The following is a 15,839-nucleotide window of genomic DNA, read 5'->3' as shown; positions in this document are numbered from 1 at the left end:
AACAAATCCCGGTGGCGGCGGCGGAGATAATGCCACGGCCGACAAGAGATATTTCCACATCGCGCTCGATGACGCAGGCAGAACCCCTTTCATTCCAATGAGCCCCGTCGGCGTTTCCTCCGATCATCGGAAATAGTTGCTTTTTCGCAAAGGCACAAAAAAAAAGACTTTTAAACTTTTATACGCGAGCAGCAATCAATCATTAAACGACCTTTGTAAGTAATTCAGCACGATGGGCCCAATCTGACGAGGAGAGCCACCCTCATTGACACGCCGTTTTACAGCAGCCGAACAGAGGTGAGAGAGAAAGAGATGGGAAGCAGTTAGGCAATGTCTGTGCACAGCTGCCACGCGGGATGCATAACTTTGAATACATTACGACAAAAGTGGCCCAGCTTCATACCTGCTCTCGTTTAATTCAATGATACTTTTGGCTAATTCCAAGTTTTAAAAAAAACCCAGCAATATATGAAATAATTCATACTCTTGAATTTCAACTTTTATCTACACTTAAAATCAACGAATTTTTGAAAAATAAATAATATTTAAAATCATTCTTAATTTTACTACTCTAGAATCCGCCCTTTTTTATACATAGTTCATGCTGGGTGAAAATGGCTGAGCGCAATTTATCAACAGATATTAATATTTTGGAAAATTCTTCATTTCTCTTAAGGGAAGGGCTTCCAAATCTTCATTTTTTTTTAAACTTCGGCAAATATTTTAAATCAGGCAATCCGATGTTTAGCATGTTGCCAACGATGAGGTATTTTCAAAACAACATTTACCATTTTTGTGGTCACGTGGGTGTCTGGATGATGCCTGTTTTAACGGATTTAGATTTTGTATTCAACTTGCATACACAATGGGCTGAAAATTTCAGCTCAAAATAGTATTCCATTATTATAAAGGAATAAAATCCAAATATCTTCATCTAATAGTATTTGAACGATTTTATAACGTTAATTATCATGATTTAATATGAATGGCATTGTGAACGTAATGTTGTCTCTATCAAATCTATCAAAATGAATGACTTGAGTCTTGTGTCTCTTTTTGTGTGCATATTTTACACATTTCCATAAATAAAAAAAAATCCAACTGTATGTTTTATGCTGCCCATTTTTCTATAGGTTCAGAATCGACGGGATTGCGGCGTTTTGATTAATGGTCTGGTAAGATGAGCAGGTTGCGTGCCAAGTCGCGTCAAAATCGAATCGATTCTCTCCTCGAACATACCACCTTGTTAGCGCAAAACCCGAGCAGCAGCCCGGCCGTAAAGCACAGACCCTTTTCTCTCTTCAGCATGGACTTTGGAAGCAGAGCGCTACACGAGATCGAATTTTTGCGGTAGAATATACAACGGCGGAGAGCATGATAAATATTTTAGTGCGCTGGGTTGTTAAGATATTGTTCCTCGATCATTTCCATGTAAAGAGCTCTAACAAAAGCGTGATTTATCGTTGAAATCAGCCGCTTTATTGCTTTACGGCTCTGAATAATTTGAAAATTCTCGGAAATTTGTTATTTCGGTTGATAAAAATTTGGGGCAAATCTAATTTGATATTTAGTGCCTTCAGATTTGTGGAATATTTAGTTCATTTTAGGATTGTAGGACAAGTGTTTAGATTATTAATTAATAAACAAGACCAGCACTAACAGAGATGCAGAATTTTTTTTTTTTTTTATTTAGGAAATTTACATAAATGTTTTGATCAAATATATGTAGTTGTTAAACAACAAAAATATATATAATAGTGAAAATTTATCGACAGAATGCTATCATTATCAAAAAATGTATTTAAACAGCTTAAAAGCCAACGTTAATGATTTATGTTTGCTTTAATCAAAATTGAGTTTTATCAATTTTAATACATTCATTTCTTAATCGATATTTTGGGAGCAAATAACTCAATAAACTCAACAAATGGCAGACGAGAATTTATAGCCACTTGAAAAAATAATGGAACGTGCATTCCATGTGTATCGTTTCTTTTACAATTTTTCTTCTATACTACTTCCTTTTATGATATGGATCAGCAACAACTACGGCAGTTTATTCACTTGACAACAAAATATTTTCTGAGAAGGCTCTTTTTTTCAATAGGGCCACGTATTCTATATTTTTGTGCGTTTTCGTGAGGCAAGAGTGTAACGAGAGAGCAGCAATAAATCCAGGCGAATCCAGCATCAAAGCGTTTCAAATCCGTGTTTTCGCGAGTTTGACAGGCCGAAATACTCACTCGTATGTGATGTTTATGTTGCGCGTCGAACAACTTTTTCGAAAAGAGCGGCCCGTTTAATGATGTGTCGCGTGCGCGCGGATCACCTTGACGACGAGATCCATCTTCACGGACGGTGACGTCAAGCAATTTTCGCGGACGAAAGAGGCAGAAATGAGCTTTTTAACAGGAGAGATGGCCCCGGGGCTGCGAGACTTGCTCTAATCATAATTCGAGCGACGAACGCCACTGGCTCGGCCAATTTTTTTTCATTACTCTATATATCTGAGGCGAAATTGTTTCTCGCCCCTTCGGCGAGGAGAATTGTGTCAAGTTGTAAATAAATAGAGAAGAAGAAGCTGGACCGGGGCGGATCATGCGCGGCGAAAACCACCCCGTAGTAAATAATTTTTTATACCGGGCGTACTGAAAAAAAAAATTCTGTAGTAAGAGTACTCGCTCGCGGGGCCACGAGAGCGAGCGCGCATCACACAAATCAGCCATTTGGCCGCGCGCCACTGCAGGAATGGGGCCTATTTTTAGCCCCTTTACAAATAAAGCGGCCGACACAGCGAGAGAGAGAAACGTTGGCCTCTCGCAGTTTGAGCGAAGACGGGACAAAGCTCGATTCGGCAAAATGAGGTGGCTCCAGCCGAGGCTTGTCTGCGACCGCGATCGACTCCTCGTGTTTGTGCGAACTTGCTGACTGCGAACTAAGTCCCAGCTAGGTGTGTTCCTCAACTTTGATGTTTGGCCCGAAATTTCATTAGGGGAGCGGCGACGCCTTTGTGTGATAAGAAGAGAGGACGAAGAATAAGGATTTTGGCCCGAGAAAGCAAAGTTTCGCCTCACCCCTCTGTCAGTGAAATTCTTCTTTGTTACAAATTTCCGGCTGCCCCTAAAAATAAACTTCGCTGTTTTTCCTCCGAGTATAATCAAGTGTGTGGAAATCTTTTTTCGCGAAGATGAAGTTGTGGTTTGTGATGGCGGTGCTGACGACGCTGGCGGCTGAGGGCAGGGCGGCCAGCGAACCGGCCAGCATCCCGACGACGCGCGAAATTGTGATAAAGCAGGGCAAGATCCGCGGCATCGTGCTCAAGTCGAGCAACGCGAACCGCGGCAACGTGAACGTGTACCTGGGCATCCCATACGCGGCTCCGCCAGTCGGCACGCAGCGTTTCATGCCCCCGGGGTCACCGCCCCCGTGGTCCGGGGTCAGGCAGGCTGACAGTTTCGGGCCCGTGTGTCCCCAGAAGCCGCCGGACATCTCTAACGAGAAGGAGGCGCTCAAGGCCATGTCGGCCGGTCGCTTCCACTACCTCAAGAGGCTGCTGCCCTATTTGCGAAACCAAAGCGAGGATTGTCTGTACCTCAACATCTACGCACCCAGCACCTCACAATCAGGTAAATTTGTGTAATTTTGCTATCGTTAAAAAAATTCCAACGCCCCATAATTACTTTGTTAGAATCAAATGCAGTTTATTCATATTAAATTGCGTTTGGAATATTCGTAAAATCATACTGCTAATACTAAGGAGAAAACAAAAATTAAAAAAAATGGTAATAATGCAAGGTTCATCAGTTATATAAAAAGAATTTTTTTTTTCATTATTGCTCGAAAATATTATAAAAAAGTACATTTTAAAAATATTAAGTTATTTTAACGCAACTATCCGAATTGAATAAAATTTAATAGAAAGATTTAAAAATAATTATTTAGGCCTTGGTGGAAAAAAGCGGAAAAAAGATTATTATTTAAAATTTACATTTCGTCGGCTACGCGGCCAAATGGCCGATCTGGTAAATACCCCTGTGGGGAAAATGGCTAGTGGCCACTTTCCCCGTTGGGGAAAATGGCAGATGAGCATTTCCGGACAAATTTTTTTTATTGTTCCAATGCATTCAGTGTAAAAATCTGCATCAGAAACAACCATAAAAGTATCAACTTTCTCGGTAGATGTCTCACTATCGCGAGTTCGGGGAGCAAAAGTAAGGCAGTGCCACGCCCCCTTGCCAAGTTCCACAGCAAGCAGGCAGCATTCCCGCTTGCTGAATAATGCCAAAATTGTTTTAAATGCCATAAATGTTAAAAATAATGAAAATATAAAAAATATAAAAATAAAATTTTAATAAATTTAATAAAATACCTAACATTAAGTAAGAAGTAAAATATCAGAATAAGCTGAAGTTTCGTCAATATTGTATTCGAAAGTGATAGCTTTTTCATGCATTTTGCATGATAATGCAAATAATTCTTTAAAATAGATAAAATTTGAAAATTAAATAAATAGTAAAATATAGATTTTTTTATTACAATATTTGACATGCAACCAGAAGCTTTATGTTGTATCCGAGCTAGATTTTACTTTACTAATTATTGCAATTTATAGAAAGTATCAGTAAAACTATTCATGAGATTATAATTAGAAGTGACGCCGAGTCATGTGAAATAAGAAAAAAATGCTTTTAATGCCAAAATTGTTTACTATTGTGCAAATAAAAGAATAAAATTTAAATTAATTTAAATAAAATAAAATAATAAAAATATTATAAAAAACGATGAATTTAAATAAAATTATATTATAAAATATTATTATCAAGTTAAATTGAACAAAGAAAAGCAGGAAATAATCGCATAAGTGGTTTAATTTCGATTGTATTGTACGTTTTACTCTTTCAGTGTGGAATTACTTCCCTTTAAATTTCTTACAACAGGTGTATATTAAGGTTTAAAAGAAAATTAAGTCTACCAAATTATCTGCAATAACATGCTGAACTTTGGTTCAAATTTTGAAATCTGAACATTGAAAATTGGAGCAGATAATCAGTTTTTTGCTTCTCCTGTAAAATTTAAAAAAAGGCTCATCTGCCATTTTCCCCAACGGGGAAAGTGGCCACTAGCCATTTTCCCCACAGAGGTATTTACCAGATCGGCCATTTGGCCGCGTAGCCGACGATTTAGAATTCAATTTTATTCAATATTCTTCCAACTTTTTAATTTGATTTCAAGAATTTGAAAGAAAGAAAAATGTTCATTTCCCTTGCTCGAATGCAAGTTATTCCTACAACACACGATATTGTATTATATTAATGCGTGAGGAAAATTTTGGAACAAACTCTTTAAAAAATTGCTCTTAAATGTATATCAAGGTAAAACAAAAACAAGATTTCAATTTTTCTTTTCATACCATTTTTCCTCATGCTAAACGTAAATGGATATGGGCGGCAAGAGTCACGTTGCTAATTTTTTTTGTTCTGCAAAAATGAGCATCTCTTCTAAATATGGAAAATGGAGAAGTCTCTGCTTGAAAGAAAAAAAGTCCTGCCTGCCGGCACTTTGCTTGCAAATCACGGCACATCCGTGGTATTATTTCTTTTCCAAGTGTGCACTCGCAGAGCCGGCGGCAAAGATGAAATTTTGCGCTTGGCTTGTGGTGCCAAATGCTGGTGGCGCTGTAACGACGCCCGTCCGTCCGTCCGTCCGCCCACCCCCACACATTGCTCTTAACTCCGTCGGGCCAAAACTACAAATAAAGTTTGAGTTTGGGTCCGGCACACAAAATGCGAGCGTCTCCAAGCGATCGGCGCTTTTTTTTACGCCGCAACAGCGTGTCTCGTTTGAAGTAAACTTATTGGCCGGAGGCTTTTATCAAAAAAGTTGCTTTGAGCGCGTGTCAAAGTTTAGCTATAAAAAAGCAATTGTTTGCCAAAGGTAGATAAAAACAAAAGCAAGTGTTTGACGCAAAACACGGCCTAGCCGCTTCCAAAAGGGCTCTTTGGCGCTCAAGTATTATTTTTGTAAATTAGGGTTTGATCGCACTGGGAATAAAATGTCATTTTGTACACACGAGATATTTATAAAAGCAGAAGAGGAAAACCTTGCGTAAAATTCTTTTGAGTACTAATAAAACTTTTTGGCCAAAATGGTCGACAAAATACAAAATCATTTTTTGTCACCATGATAAGAAGTAATAATGGAAGCAGAATTATTATTGCTACTTTTTTCAAATTTCAAGTATTTTAGATGACGTGTTTTAGTAAAACCAAACAATACAACAATTGGAAAAATTGAGATTTTATGTTGCAAAAAAAGGCAACAATTGAGGTGATTTTTTTTAGCTGAAATGGGTTGAAAATATTTTTTTTATCCAAATTTAGTATTTTGCGTTATTTTGTGCTGATTTTTTTTATTGATGGGTTTCGTTGAAATTTTAATCTTTGTAGGTGATTGAATGTGAAAAATCTCAAAAGGAGGAAAAATTAATTTTTATTTAATTAAAGTGATAAAATATTGTTGAATTATGGTGATTTTTTTACCAAAAAGGTTCTTCTAACACCTCAATTTTATTTAATTCTAAAGGCATAACTAGGATTTATTAGTCTTTTTTCTTTTTTTGACAATTAAAGGCGATCTTTCCTAACCCCAAAATTTATTTCATATTATAAATAATTTGCCTCTGATATTAATTTATATTATGTTGTAAAATGACAACCAAAAACTCTAAAATTCTTTATTTGCTTTTTCTCTTGTAAGCAAGTTTTTGGTTACTAGTATTTTTTTTTTTTTTTTTTTTTTTTATAGATAAACACCAACAGCTGCCTAGGTTTGGCGAATTTTCCAATTAAACTCTCAGGGGGCGTTGATTTGCCATAAAGTTTAACGCGACCACGCATTTGCACGCATCACCGGAGAGTTGCGGGTTCGGCGCACAACTAGATGTTTATCTCGCAAGCACCCTCTCCTAATTCCATTTTCTGCGAATTTACGATGTGCTTTTTATGATTTTACACGCGGTGCTTTTGCTGACACCGTTTTCACCTATGGCTGCTTTTCGCGCGCTCCAAGCACCCATTTGCCGGGTCTCTGACGCGCATAAAAGCGCCTCTCTCGCTCGCTTAAAAGTGTTGCACAAAAGCGCACACTTAAAATTACATCAGGAAGGAAATCGAGTCAGAGAATAAATTTTCAAAATCGCACTTCGGAAGAATAATGTGCACCGTGGCGTATCGCTTTGATCTTTTTCAAAGTCTGCCCGAATTATAATAATAATAACACGCCCTCGTAATAATATAAAAGTTGGAACTGTTGCTCTTCTTGTCTCGCATACACATTTGTTACGCGCGCGCTTAAGATAACAAGACGGCGGGCGTTTCATAATAAGCTATGAAGCCGAGCTGTCAGGGAAAGACAACGATTATTTTCCGCCGCGGTGTGTTGCGTAGGCGTTTCTGCGCGACAGTCCCAACCAGCTCCTCTTCGTCGTTTTTCCGAAAAAGAAAGAAGAGACAAATCTACGTCGGAATTATTACTGCAGCTGTGTTGTTTTGCATTTCAGTGTCGGTTCAACAAATGTTTGCTCTTTTTGCTGTAGACGAAGCGAGAGAGAGAGAGAGAGAGAGAGAGAACTGAACAAAGTTTCCTTGCTTCCGCTTTTGTTGCGATATTACGTATAATGTAGCTCAGCGTAATAAATAAATGAAGGTTTTGTTTAAACTGCGCGCTGTGCTGTGAAAGAGGGAATGTTTAATCGAGTACTCTCATAATTTTCAGCTAATTTGCTTCTTTGTAAATATTGAATACAAATTTATTGCCCCCGGCGCAGAGATGAGAATCACAGTCAATATTTCTGGATCACTTATGTATTTGATTTTTAAGAGTCTGGAAACTTCCAAAAGAGAGGTTTGTCTTTTGGCGTTGAAATTCTAAATTGTTTCAACTTACTGAAGCTTCCAAAGATTTATGACTCGATACTATCAAAATCTTCAATTGCAAGTTCAATTTATTCTAAAAGAAAGAGCTTTATGGCTTCCAGGTTTGAGGTCAAATTTTGAATTTCATAATTTTGTCGGATTTTTTATTTGAAAATTTATTTGCATTGAAATTAAGATAAGAATTAAGGCTATGGGAAATATCAATATGGCCAGCATTTAATTGTTTATATAGTGAGATTATTGTAAAAAGTTTAACTATAAATCTAGGGATTTTAAGCTAACTTTTGCTTTCCTGAAATTTATAATAGGAATAAAAACAATTATTTTGGTTTATTTGTCTACATTATTACGAATACATTGTTTACATTCAATTGTTGAAAATAATTTATTTCAAGAAAAGTAATTGTTGGACAAAACGGCACCACCCCTAGCAAGAATTTTGCTGAAACTTCCGGAATCAAAAAGACCACATCCGCCGCAAGTGAGCAAAAACCATTAAACATGCTCAACATTTTATTTATCTCCAGCTATATTACAGAAAAATTTAAAAACTATGATTCCTATCCCCATATCCCCTGGGTTTATTGATCCGGAACATTGTTCCAACGTATCTCTGCTTAAAGCACTAAATGTAATTAAAAGGACGTTATTTTTTGCCAATCGCCGTTCCGATGGCCGAATAAATGTCACCCAGAAGAGCCGTTTGCTTCTAAAAATTGGACAGCCTTTAATCTTGGCGCGGCCCAATTAGCCGGCCGGGTTAAAATTAGAGCTCGTCGGCCAGCGCGTTTAGCGGCACAAAAACCGTGCAGTAATAAAAATCGAGTAATATGAAAATAAAAATAATCGAGGGTGAAATTGGCCTCGCCGAAAGGGGGCGCTTCGAGAGCGTGCTATGCACGACCGGTGTATTAAGCGACATGCACTTTGCCAACTGCATAATTGATGATGTGAAAGCTTCTCTCCGCGATGCCTAGTTGCGCATGGAAAGTAATTTTAATATTGCACACCATCAACATCAGCGCGCGGCCCATTAATCGTGTTGAGTAGTGAGCAGCTTGTGAGCAAAATCGCAAATTATATCACCACGAGTTGATTGCCTGCAATTGACTTTTAACCGGCAAATTGAGTGCTCAACCTATTTAAATATAAAAAAAAATTATTAGCTAGCATCATTTGAAATTCAATCAATATTTAGTGCGCTATTGCTAAGGAGAGTTTCCATTCCTTGTAATAAATAAATTAACAATCTACTCAAACATCTACGTATTTCCACAATTTTAAAATATACACAATTATTTTCACATGGACCAAATCGGTATAAGATCAGCATTTTATTTTAATTTCTTTTTTGTACTCCTTCCAAGTTCATTCCGAAAATTCATATTTGCAAAAAAAAATTATGTTAATTATGATAAAAAGTATGCAAATCTAATGAAACAATATAATACTTTGACCTTTTAAAACAGAAAATAATATTATTTTAAAAGATTTTGTTAATCTCTGGTTTTTGAGACATTTTTAATTGTTTCGCTCTTTACAGAACTTAGATTTTTCTATCGGCTATGTTTTAAAATATTTAGCACAAATTACCGTACAATATTTCAAGCAAATAATTTAATTTCTTATAAAAATCTATTTAATATTATTGTATTTTCAAATAAGAGTGCCTTTTCTTTATCAAAATCAGCGAACTCGCAAAACTTAATAACTTTTAATAACTCTTTTTTCTTTAGCAATTTGAATAAATAAATTTCTGAAACTAAATGTCTTGTTAAAATATTAATTCTTAAAATTTATGCTTTTGCCAGTCTAATCAAGAGATTATAAATTTCCCTGCAAGCATTAATGTTGATTTTTTTGAAGTCACATTGTTTATCAACTGTGCTCTGAATTATTGTTACTTCAATTAAGTAAAAATTCGTTATTTAAGAATTTATAGCACACTTCAAAATTTCATGGCAAAAATTTCGCTTTTTTAGCAGATTTCCATTTAAAAATACGTCAAAAGAAGGATGATCAATCCCCCCTTTTTTTCTTGTTCGCTTCTTGACAAAAAAGAATAACGTTATGTAAAAATATGCACGCCGAGAAATTTCGCGCAGAACCGAACTTATTTTTAATCCAATAAAAGCCGGCAGCAGCCTATCTTGATCTGCTCTCCTTCATATTTATGAATTGTCGCACCAACTTTTCCGTTCTGGGTGCACGGTCATAAAACTTGCCAATTCTTCTCGAAAGAGTGACGTCGTCGCATCCCGGGCCATCTCCATATCGTAAAAGAAGAAAAGTTGCGCAAACAAGGCCGAAAATAAGGCGTCTCCTTTGCTCTCTCGCTCACAATAAATACATATTTTTCCGTTGCCATTTGTCGGGAATAGACGCGGCTGGCGTGTCACTCTCTGCCAAAAACGATGACAGATACAATCTGTAGACGTTTATTTTCGCGTGTACATATATTGGCCGGGCTGCAAAAAAACACCCCGTCTCTCTGCTTCTTGTGAAAAATGCGCCGGTCTAATTACGAAAATAATCTGGCGCGCGCCGCCGCTTTTTTTTCAAACACGCCGCGCGCCTTTGTGCATTTTGTTCCAGCAGGAAAATCCCTTTAATAAGCCCATGGCCAAAAACGCGAATTAGAGTAGCGCAAAAATTACGAGAGAAAAGAAAAAAGAAACGTGCTATGCTGTCCGCTTTGCAGAATGGAATTTCCTTCTTAATTGGCAATTGTGTTGTTGATGGACGGGCAGCACTTTCACAGCTCCCTCGGGGATCTCGCACGTTTTGCTGTACGAATTTAAAAACAGTTATTTGTTCTTCCTTTAGGGGCGGAAAATACTTTGAGCCGTTTAATGTCTTTTAATGTTGGAACCTGTTAAAATTGCTTAAGTTTTTTGATGTGAACATACTACATTTTGCAATACAGGAAATTTTAACCTTATTTTATTATAATTCAATTCATTTTATTTTTCTCCAAACAAGTCAACAATCAATTGTGAAAAATTGGTTGGGAGAAAAATAGGCACACAGTGCTAATGAACAACTCCCTGAAACTCATAGCCGAGAATAAAACTGATTAATCTTTTGACAATTTCGGTTCTTCATATTTAGCAAAATAAAAACTATTATCATTTTTATTTGAAATATACCAATAGGAACCACTCCGTTTGTTGATAAATTTAAACCTTATATGTTTGGATAATATCATTTGCAATATAATGTTATTATTTAAACTCTCCCCTTTTTTAATTTTGGAAAAATTATTTTATTGTTTTTGGAAAGGCAGTTTCCTAATCTTGACTAAATTCCTAACAAGTTAATTGAGATTCGATTGAATGCTTTAATCAAAACGAGCTGCATAAAAACTGTTCGGCCCACTTTTCATGGGTTTAGCCTCGTAAGCACACTTTCTGCAGTTTTTGCCCACTTTAGAGCCGTCGTTTTATTTACTGCTTGCAGGTCATGCGAACGCCGGTCGCAATTTGCCCAAGTACCCGGTGATTGTGTTCATCCACGGCGAGTCCCTCGAGTGGAACGGCGGCAACCCTTACGACGGCTCTGTCTTGGCCAGCTACGGCAGCGTCGTCGTCATCACTATCAATTTCAGACTCGGCATACTAGGTAGGTTTATATTGATCTGACAGAACGCGGTGAGCACATTTTTTTTCCTTTTTGTTATTGGCCAGGTTTTCTGAAGCCAGGCGTGACCAGCAACACGGTGAGCAACTTCGGTCTGTTGGACCAGGTGGCCGCCCTTCAGTGGGTCAAGGAGAACATAGCCGCGTTCGGGGGTGACCCCAACAGCGTCACCCTAATGGGTCACGGAACGGGAGCGGCGTGCGCAAACTTACTGCTCGTCTCGCCATTATCGCAAGCTGACGGAGGTAAAAGCAATATTTATTTTGCAAATTTACCCAGACTTACACCCGTTATTTCTCATAATTTCAAGCTAATCAATGTTATGAAATTTATTTTGTTAATTCTCTACAAAGTCATTGGAAATTGCCAATTAATTTTATTTAATTATTTAATTTATTTCATTATTTTTGCAATTTTTACACTCTTGATGCATTTTTTATGAACGGTCGAGTCATCAGTTTGTGATAATCTCTGATTTATTCCAACTTGATCAAAAATTTTAAATATTACACTCGCTTGATTTTTTTGCAGGTTTATTCCACCGGGCCATCCTGATGAGTGGCACGGCGATGGCTGACTGGGCAATAACGAAAAACCCGCTGAAATACACAATCCAAGTGGCGCAGGCCGTCAACTGCCCTCTAATCGAAAAAGCCGACGAACTGGCCTTTTGTCTGCGCCGAAAGCGACTGTCCGAGCTCATGTCCATTCCAATCCAAGTGCCGGCGTTCGTCACGCCCTTCGGACCAGTCGTCGACGGATCTGTCGTGCCCAATGAGCCCCACATACTCATGGGTGTCTACCGAGAGCTCTTCAGCAGGTCAGCAAATGTTTTTTTAGCAATTCAAATTGATGTGCGCAATTTTGAAGAATTATTTCCACGTTTATTGTCATTTACAATTAAAGAGCTTTTTAGATATTACAGGATAGTCTGGATTTTGATATTTCTTTAAATTACTTTTGCTGATGATTTTTTAATAATTTTTGTTCTAAAACTTCCCGATTAAAGTTAATGTGCATTTCATTAAATAAAATTCATTTTCATCCCGTTTGCGTTCTTTGACAGCACGATAAATTAAAATATATATATATTTCAAATTCTGATTGATCTTTATGATTTTTGTTTTGAAATATTTTCTGAAAACTAATTTACAGATGTATAATTTTTCAAATTGAGCAAAATTTTGATTTTCACCTGAAAAACGTTGGAATCTTTTATCCCATATTATTTCATCAAATATAAATGTATATTTTAGATCTTTTCCAACCCTTTCAGTACCAGGACTCTCATGGGATTAATCATTTCTGTTTGTTTAATTAACGTCACTCTTTAATTAATTCTAGGCCTTTGAGGTATTTTTTTCCTCTCACTCTAATTTACACCGGGTGGATGCGTTTGTTTATCCAACATTGTGTTTGAGTTTTTCAGCCGTTATTTTTGCCTCATTTAAATTTAAAAATACCCTAATTCTGTCGCTCTCACAATAAGCGAGGTGCCAAAAAATCTCCGTCGGCATTCTACTCAAAATTCTTGTTGATATTCGCGCTCGCGATTTATTACCAAAGCCGGGCTTAAGGAGTTTATTCGCGCTAAACTTAATTCGCAGACAGCCTCGCAGCAGCAGCAGCAGGGTTTGTTAATTCCAGCCAGGCACTCCATCTCTCTCCTGCTCCAGGAGCCGAAAGTAACTTTTTTGACACACAACACGTACACGCAGAATAGAGAGACTCGTCGCATTAAAAATTCACTGATTTCGGTGCTCGAGGCAACGCAAGACTTCTTACTTCGCTTCGAAAACAAGCTCGAAACAGCTGCGCGAAAGAAATGTAAATAAGAAGCAATGCCAAGCCAATTGAAAAACCAACAACATTCTTTGCCTTTGGGGATGTGGAACTCTTAGCTTTTAGCACTTGGTGACATTTTTTTCCACCCCATCTTATACGGACTGACGAAAAAAAGAATCACGCAGCAACCCTTTCGGCTCTTCTGGGGGCCATTCATCGATCGATCCCCTTTTGGTCCCAAAATATCTTATTGTGAGTCGCTTGGGGACGACTTGGCTTGATTCTTCCTCCCTCTCTTTATTGGATTCCACTCATTTAAAGGCCGGCGAGGTCGAGCCTCTCTGTCACAACATCCCACGCCCGCCGTTAAAGATCTTTTGATGCGAATAGACCGGATACATATTACATCAACAAGTTCTGTGAAATCACTTTTTTCCCTATACATTCCCAATTAGGGTGTATTTTTGCATCAAAGAGGAAGGCTTAGCTTCAGCTTCATTTTACGAGTGAGAGGATTCGATATCATTGCTTCAAAAGAATTTATATACAAAATGTAATTCTATATTGACTTGTTAACGTCAACATTGATATCTATAAATAATTTATACCAAAGCTAACTATGAGGCAGTATAATTATATTATACGTTCACAACAAATATCTCAAAATTAGCATTGCAAATTTTAAATTAATAGACTTCCACGGCACAAACTTGACATTTTTTCTTACCCTATAGCTATAAAAAAGGGCTAGTTTTAAACTTGTTACACTTCCATATTTGAAGAAAATTTTATATAATAATTAATACAACATTTAAATTTTTCAACGCAATTTTTACACCCTTGATTTTCGTCAATATCTTAAGCTTCGTTAAAAATGTAACGAAAGAAAACATTGTTATTAAAAAAATTTCAGTTAATGAATTATGGCTGTAGCCAAAATATTTTGTAAAGCAGGATATATTTATTTTATGTGCTATGACAAAAATATTGTGACTCAAAGATCTTATTATGGAAAAGGACAATTTTTCTAATTTAATCAAAAATTATTTTATTTTCATTTTATTATTTGTAAGAGAAAAACATTAAAAAATCTCTTTTATCTAATTTTTCTAGATTTTGTTAATTTGTAAACATAAATTATTGATATTTTTCATTAAAAAAAAAAACATCTAAAAATCTTGTAATTATCTTATATATTGAATTGAAAATATATTTACTGAAGAGCAAGTAATTTTTTTGCATCTTTTAATAATTGTAGCACTTATTTTGCCAAGAAAGTATTCAATATTTTGTTGCCGCAAATATTTTACTCGTCTCAAATTTAATTAATCATTACAATTTTGTTTCCATGCAATTCCAAGAGTCTTTTTCCGCTTTTTGCCTCGCAAATTTTCCGCTTAACTGGTTCGCCTCAATGGCATTTCTGTCACTGGGCGGGGATTTTTTTCCTTCAGAAAACACCAAAGCAAATTCGCTCTCGCATTTCAAACGCGAATGTTTCCGCCTCGACCCAATTTGTTCGCGTTTATTTTCATTCCGTGCGCCTTGTTAACGCTTTGGTGGGTCTCAAATCAACAAAATAATCCGGGAAAACGCGCGTCCGGCAGTCCTTTGATCGGTCGCGCGAGAAAATCGGTTGCTGGAAATAAAAAAAAGGGGGAATTTTCGGTGGCAAAACGGGTGACACGTCGGAAATGCGCCACCTGCATAATTCCATGCATAATCTGCACAAAAGGGCCTCAAGACAAACACACACGCCGCAGTGTAACTCAAATAACAAGGGCGGGCCAAAGTTTGTGGCCCACCCTTTCGCTTTTGCCAAAGTTTCGGTAGTTTCCGCAAGTTTGGATACACATCCGTTGTCGACGCACGGATTCCTCTCCTTGGGTGGAATTTATTTTTGTGCGAGCAAAAGCAAAGTGCCATTCGACTAAAGAGATTAAACAGGCAAGATGGATGGTCCGTTGCGGCGCTGCAAAAAGAACTATAAAAGTGCATTTCGGACCGCGAGCTGCATTATATTTCAGCTTGCTCTGCCATGTCGAGTGTCTGCAGTAATAAATTAGTCTCGGTGTGTGCGAACTTAGGCCACATTCGCTGCCATGCTTTTTATGGCTCGAGCGAAATTTGAATAAAAACTCGAATGCCAAGAACTTACATCAAAGAAACTTGTCATAAAAGTTATAAGAGAGAGAGAGTTGAAAACTGTCCAAAGAAACATTCCAACATTTGACACGGGAAAACAAAGTTGTTTATTTTGCAATAAATTTTATTTTCAATGAATTTAAAAATACTAAAATGTTGAATTTAATTAATTTTTGAACGGTAATTAAAATTCCAAGAAAGTGATTTTTGTAGGATTTTAAGCTTCAGAAGATTCTTTCCACGACAAAAAAAAGCAATTTCTCTTTAGTTACGCAGCTTTGCAAAATTGCTTCCTCTTGGAAAGCCTTTCAAGAGCAGAGTTCTCTGTCAACAGAC

At 37.1% G+C, this 15,839-nt stretch overlaps 1 protein-coding gene across 1 annotated transcript in view; it reads left to right on the top strand.

Moving 5' to 3' along the window:
• Positions 1-2,807: 2,807 nt before the first annotated feature.
• The window catches only part of LOC132203156 (neuroligin-4, X-linked-like), a 27,467-nt gene continuing 14,435 nt past the window's right edge, over positions 2,808-15,839 (top strand). The window contains exons 1-4 of the mRNA XM_059630692.1: positions 2,808-3,626; positions 11,394-11,555; positions 11,621-11,818; positions 12,105-12,393. Of these exons, the coding sequence (XP_059486675.1) occupies positions 3,188-3,626; positions 11,394-11,555; positions 11,621-11,818; positions 12,105-12,393 (1,088 nt within the window). The 5' untranslated portion in view covers positions 2,808-3,187. The remainder of the gene's footprint in view (positions 3,627-11,393; positions 11,556-11,620; positions 11,819-12,104; positions 12,394-15,839) is intronic.

The sequence above is a fragment of the Neocloeon triangulifer genome, unplaced genomic scaffold, assembly GCF_031216515.1.
Source record: "Neocloeon triangulifer isolate White Clay Creek 2 clone unplaced genomic scaffold, ASM3121651v1 ptg000017l, whole genome shotgun sequence".
Lineage (NCBI taxonomy): Eukaryota > Metazoa > Arthropoda > Insecta > Ephemeroptera > Baetidae > Neocloeon > Neocloeon triangulifer.
Note: the sequence above shows the minus strand (reverse complement) of the source record. Positions and strands in the feature narration are given on the sequence as shown.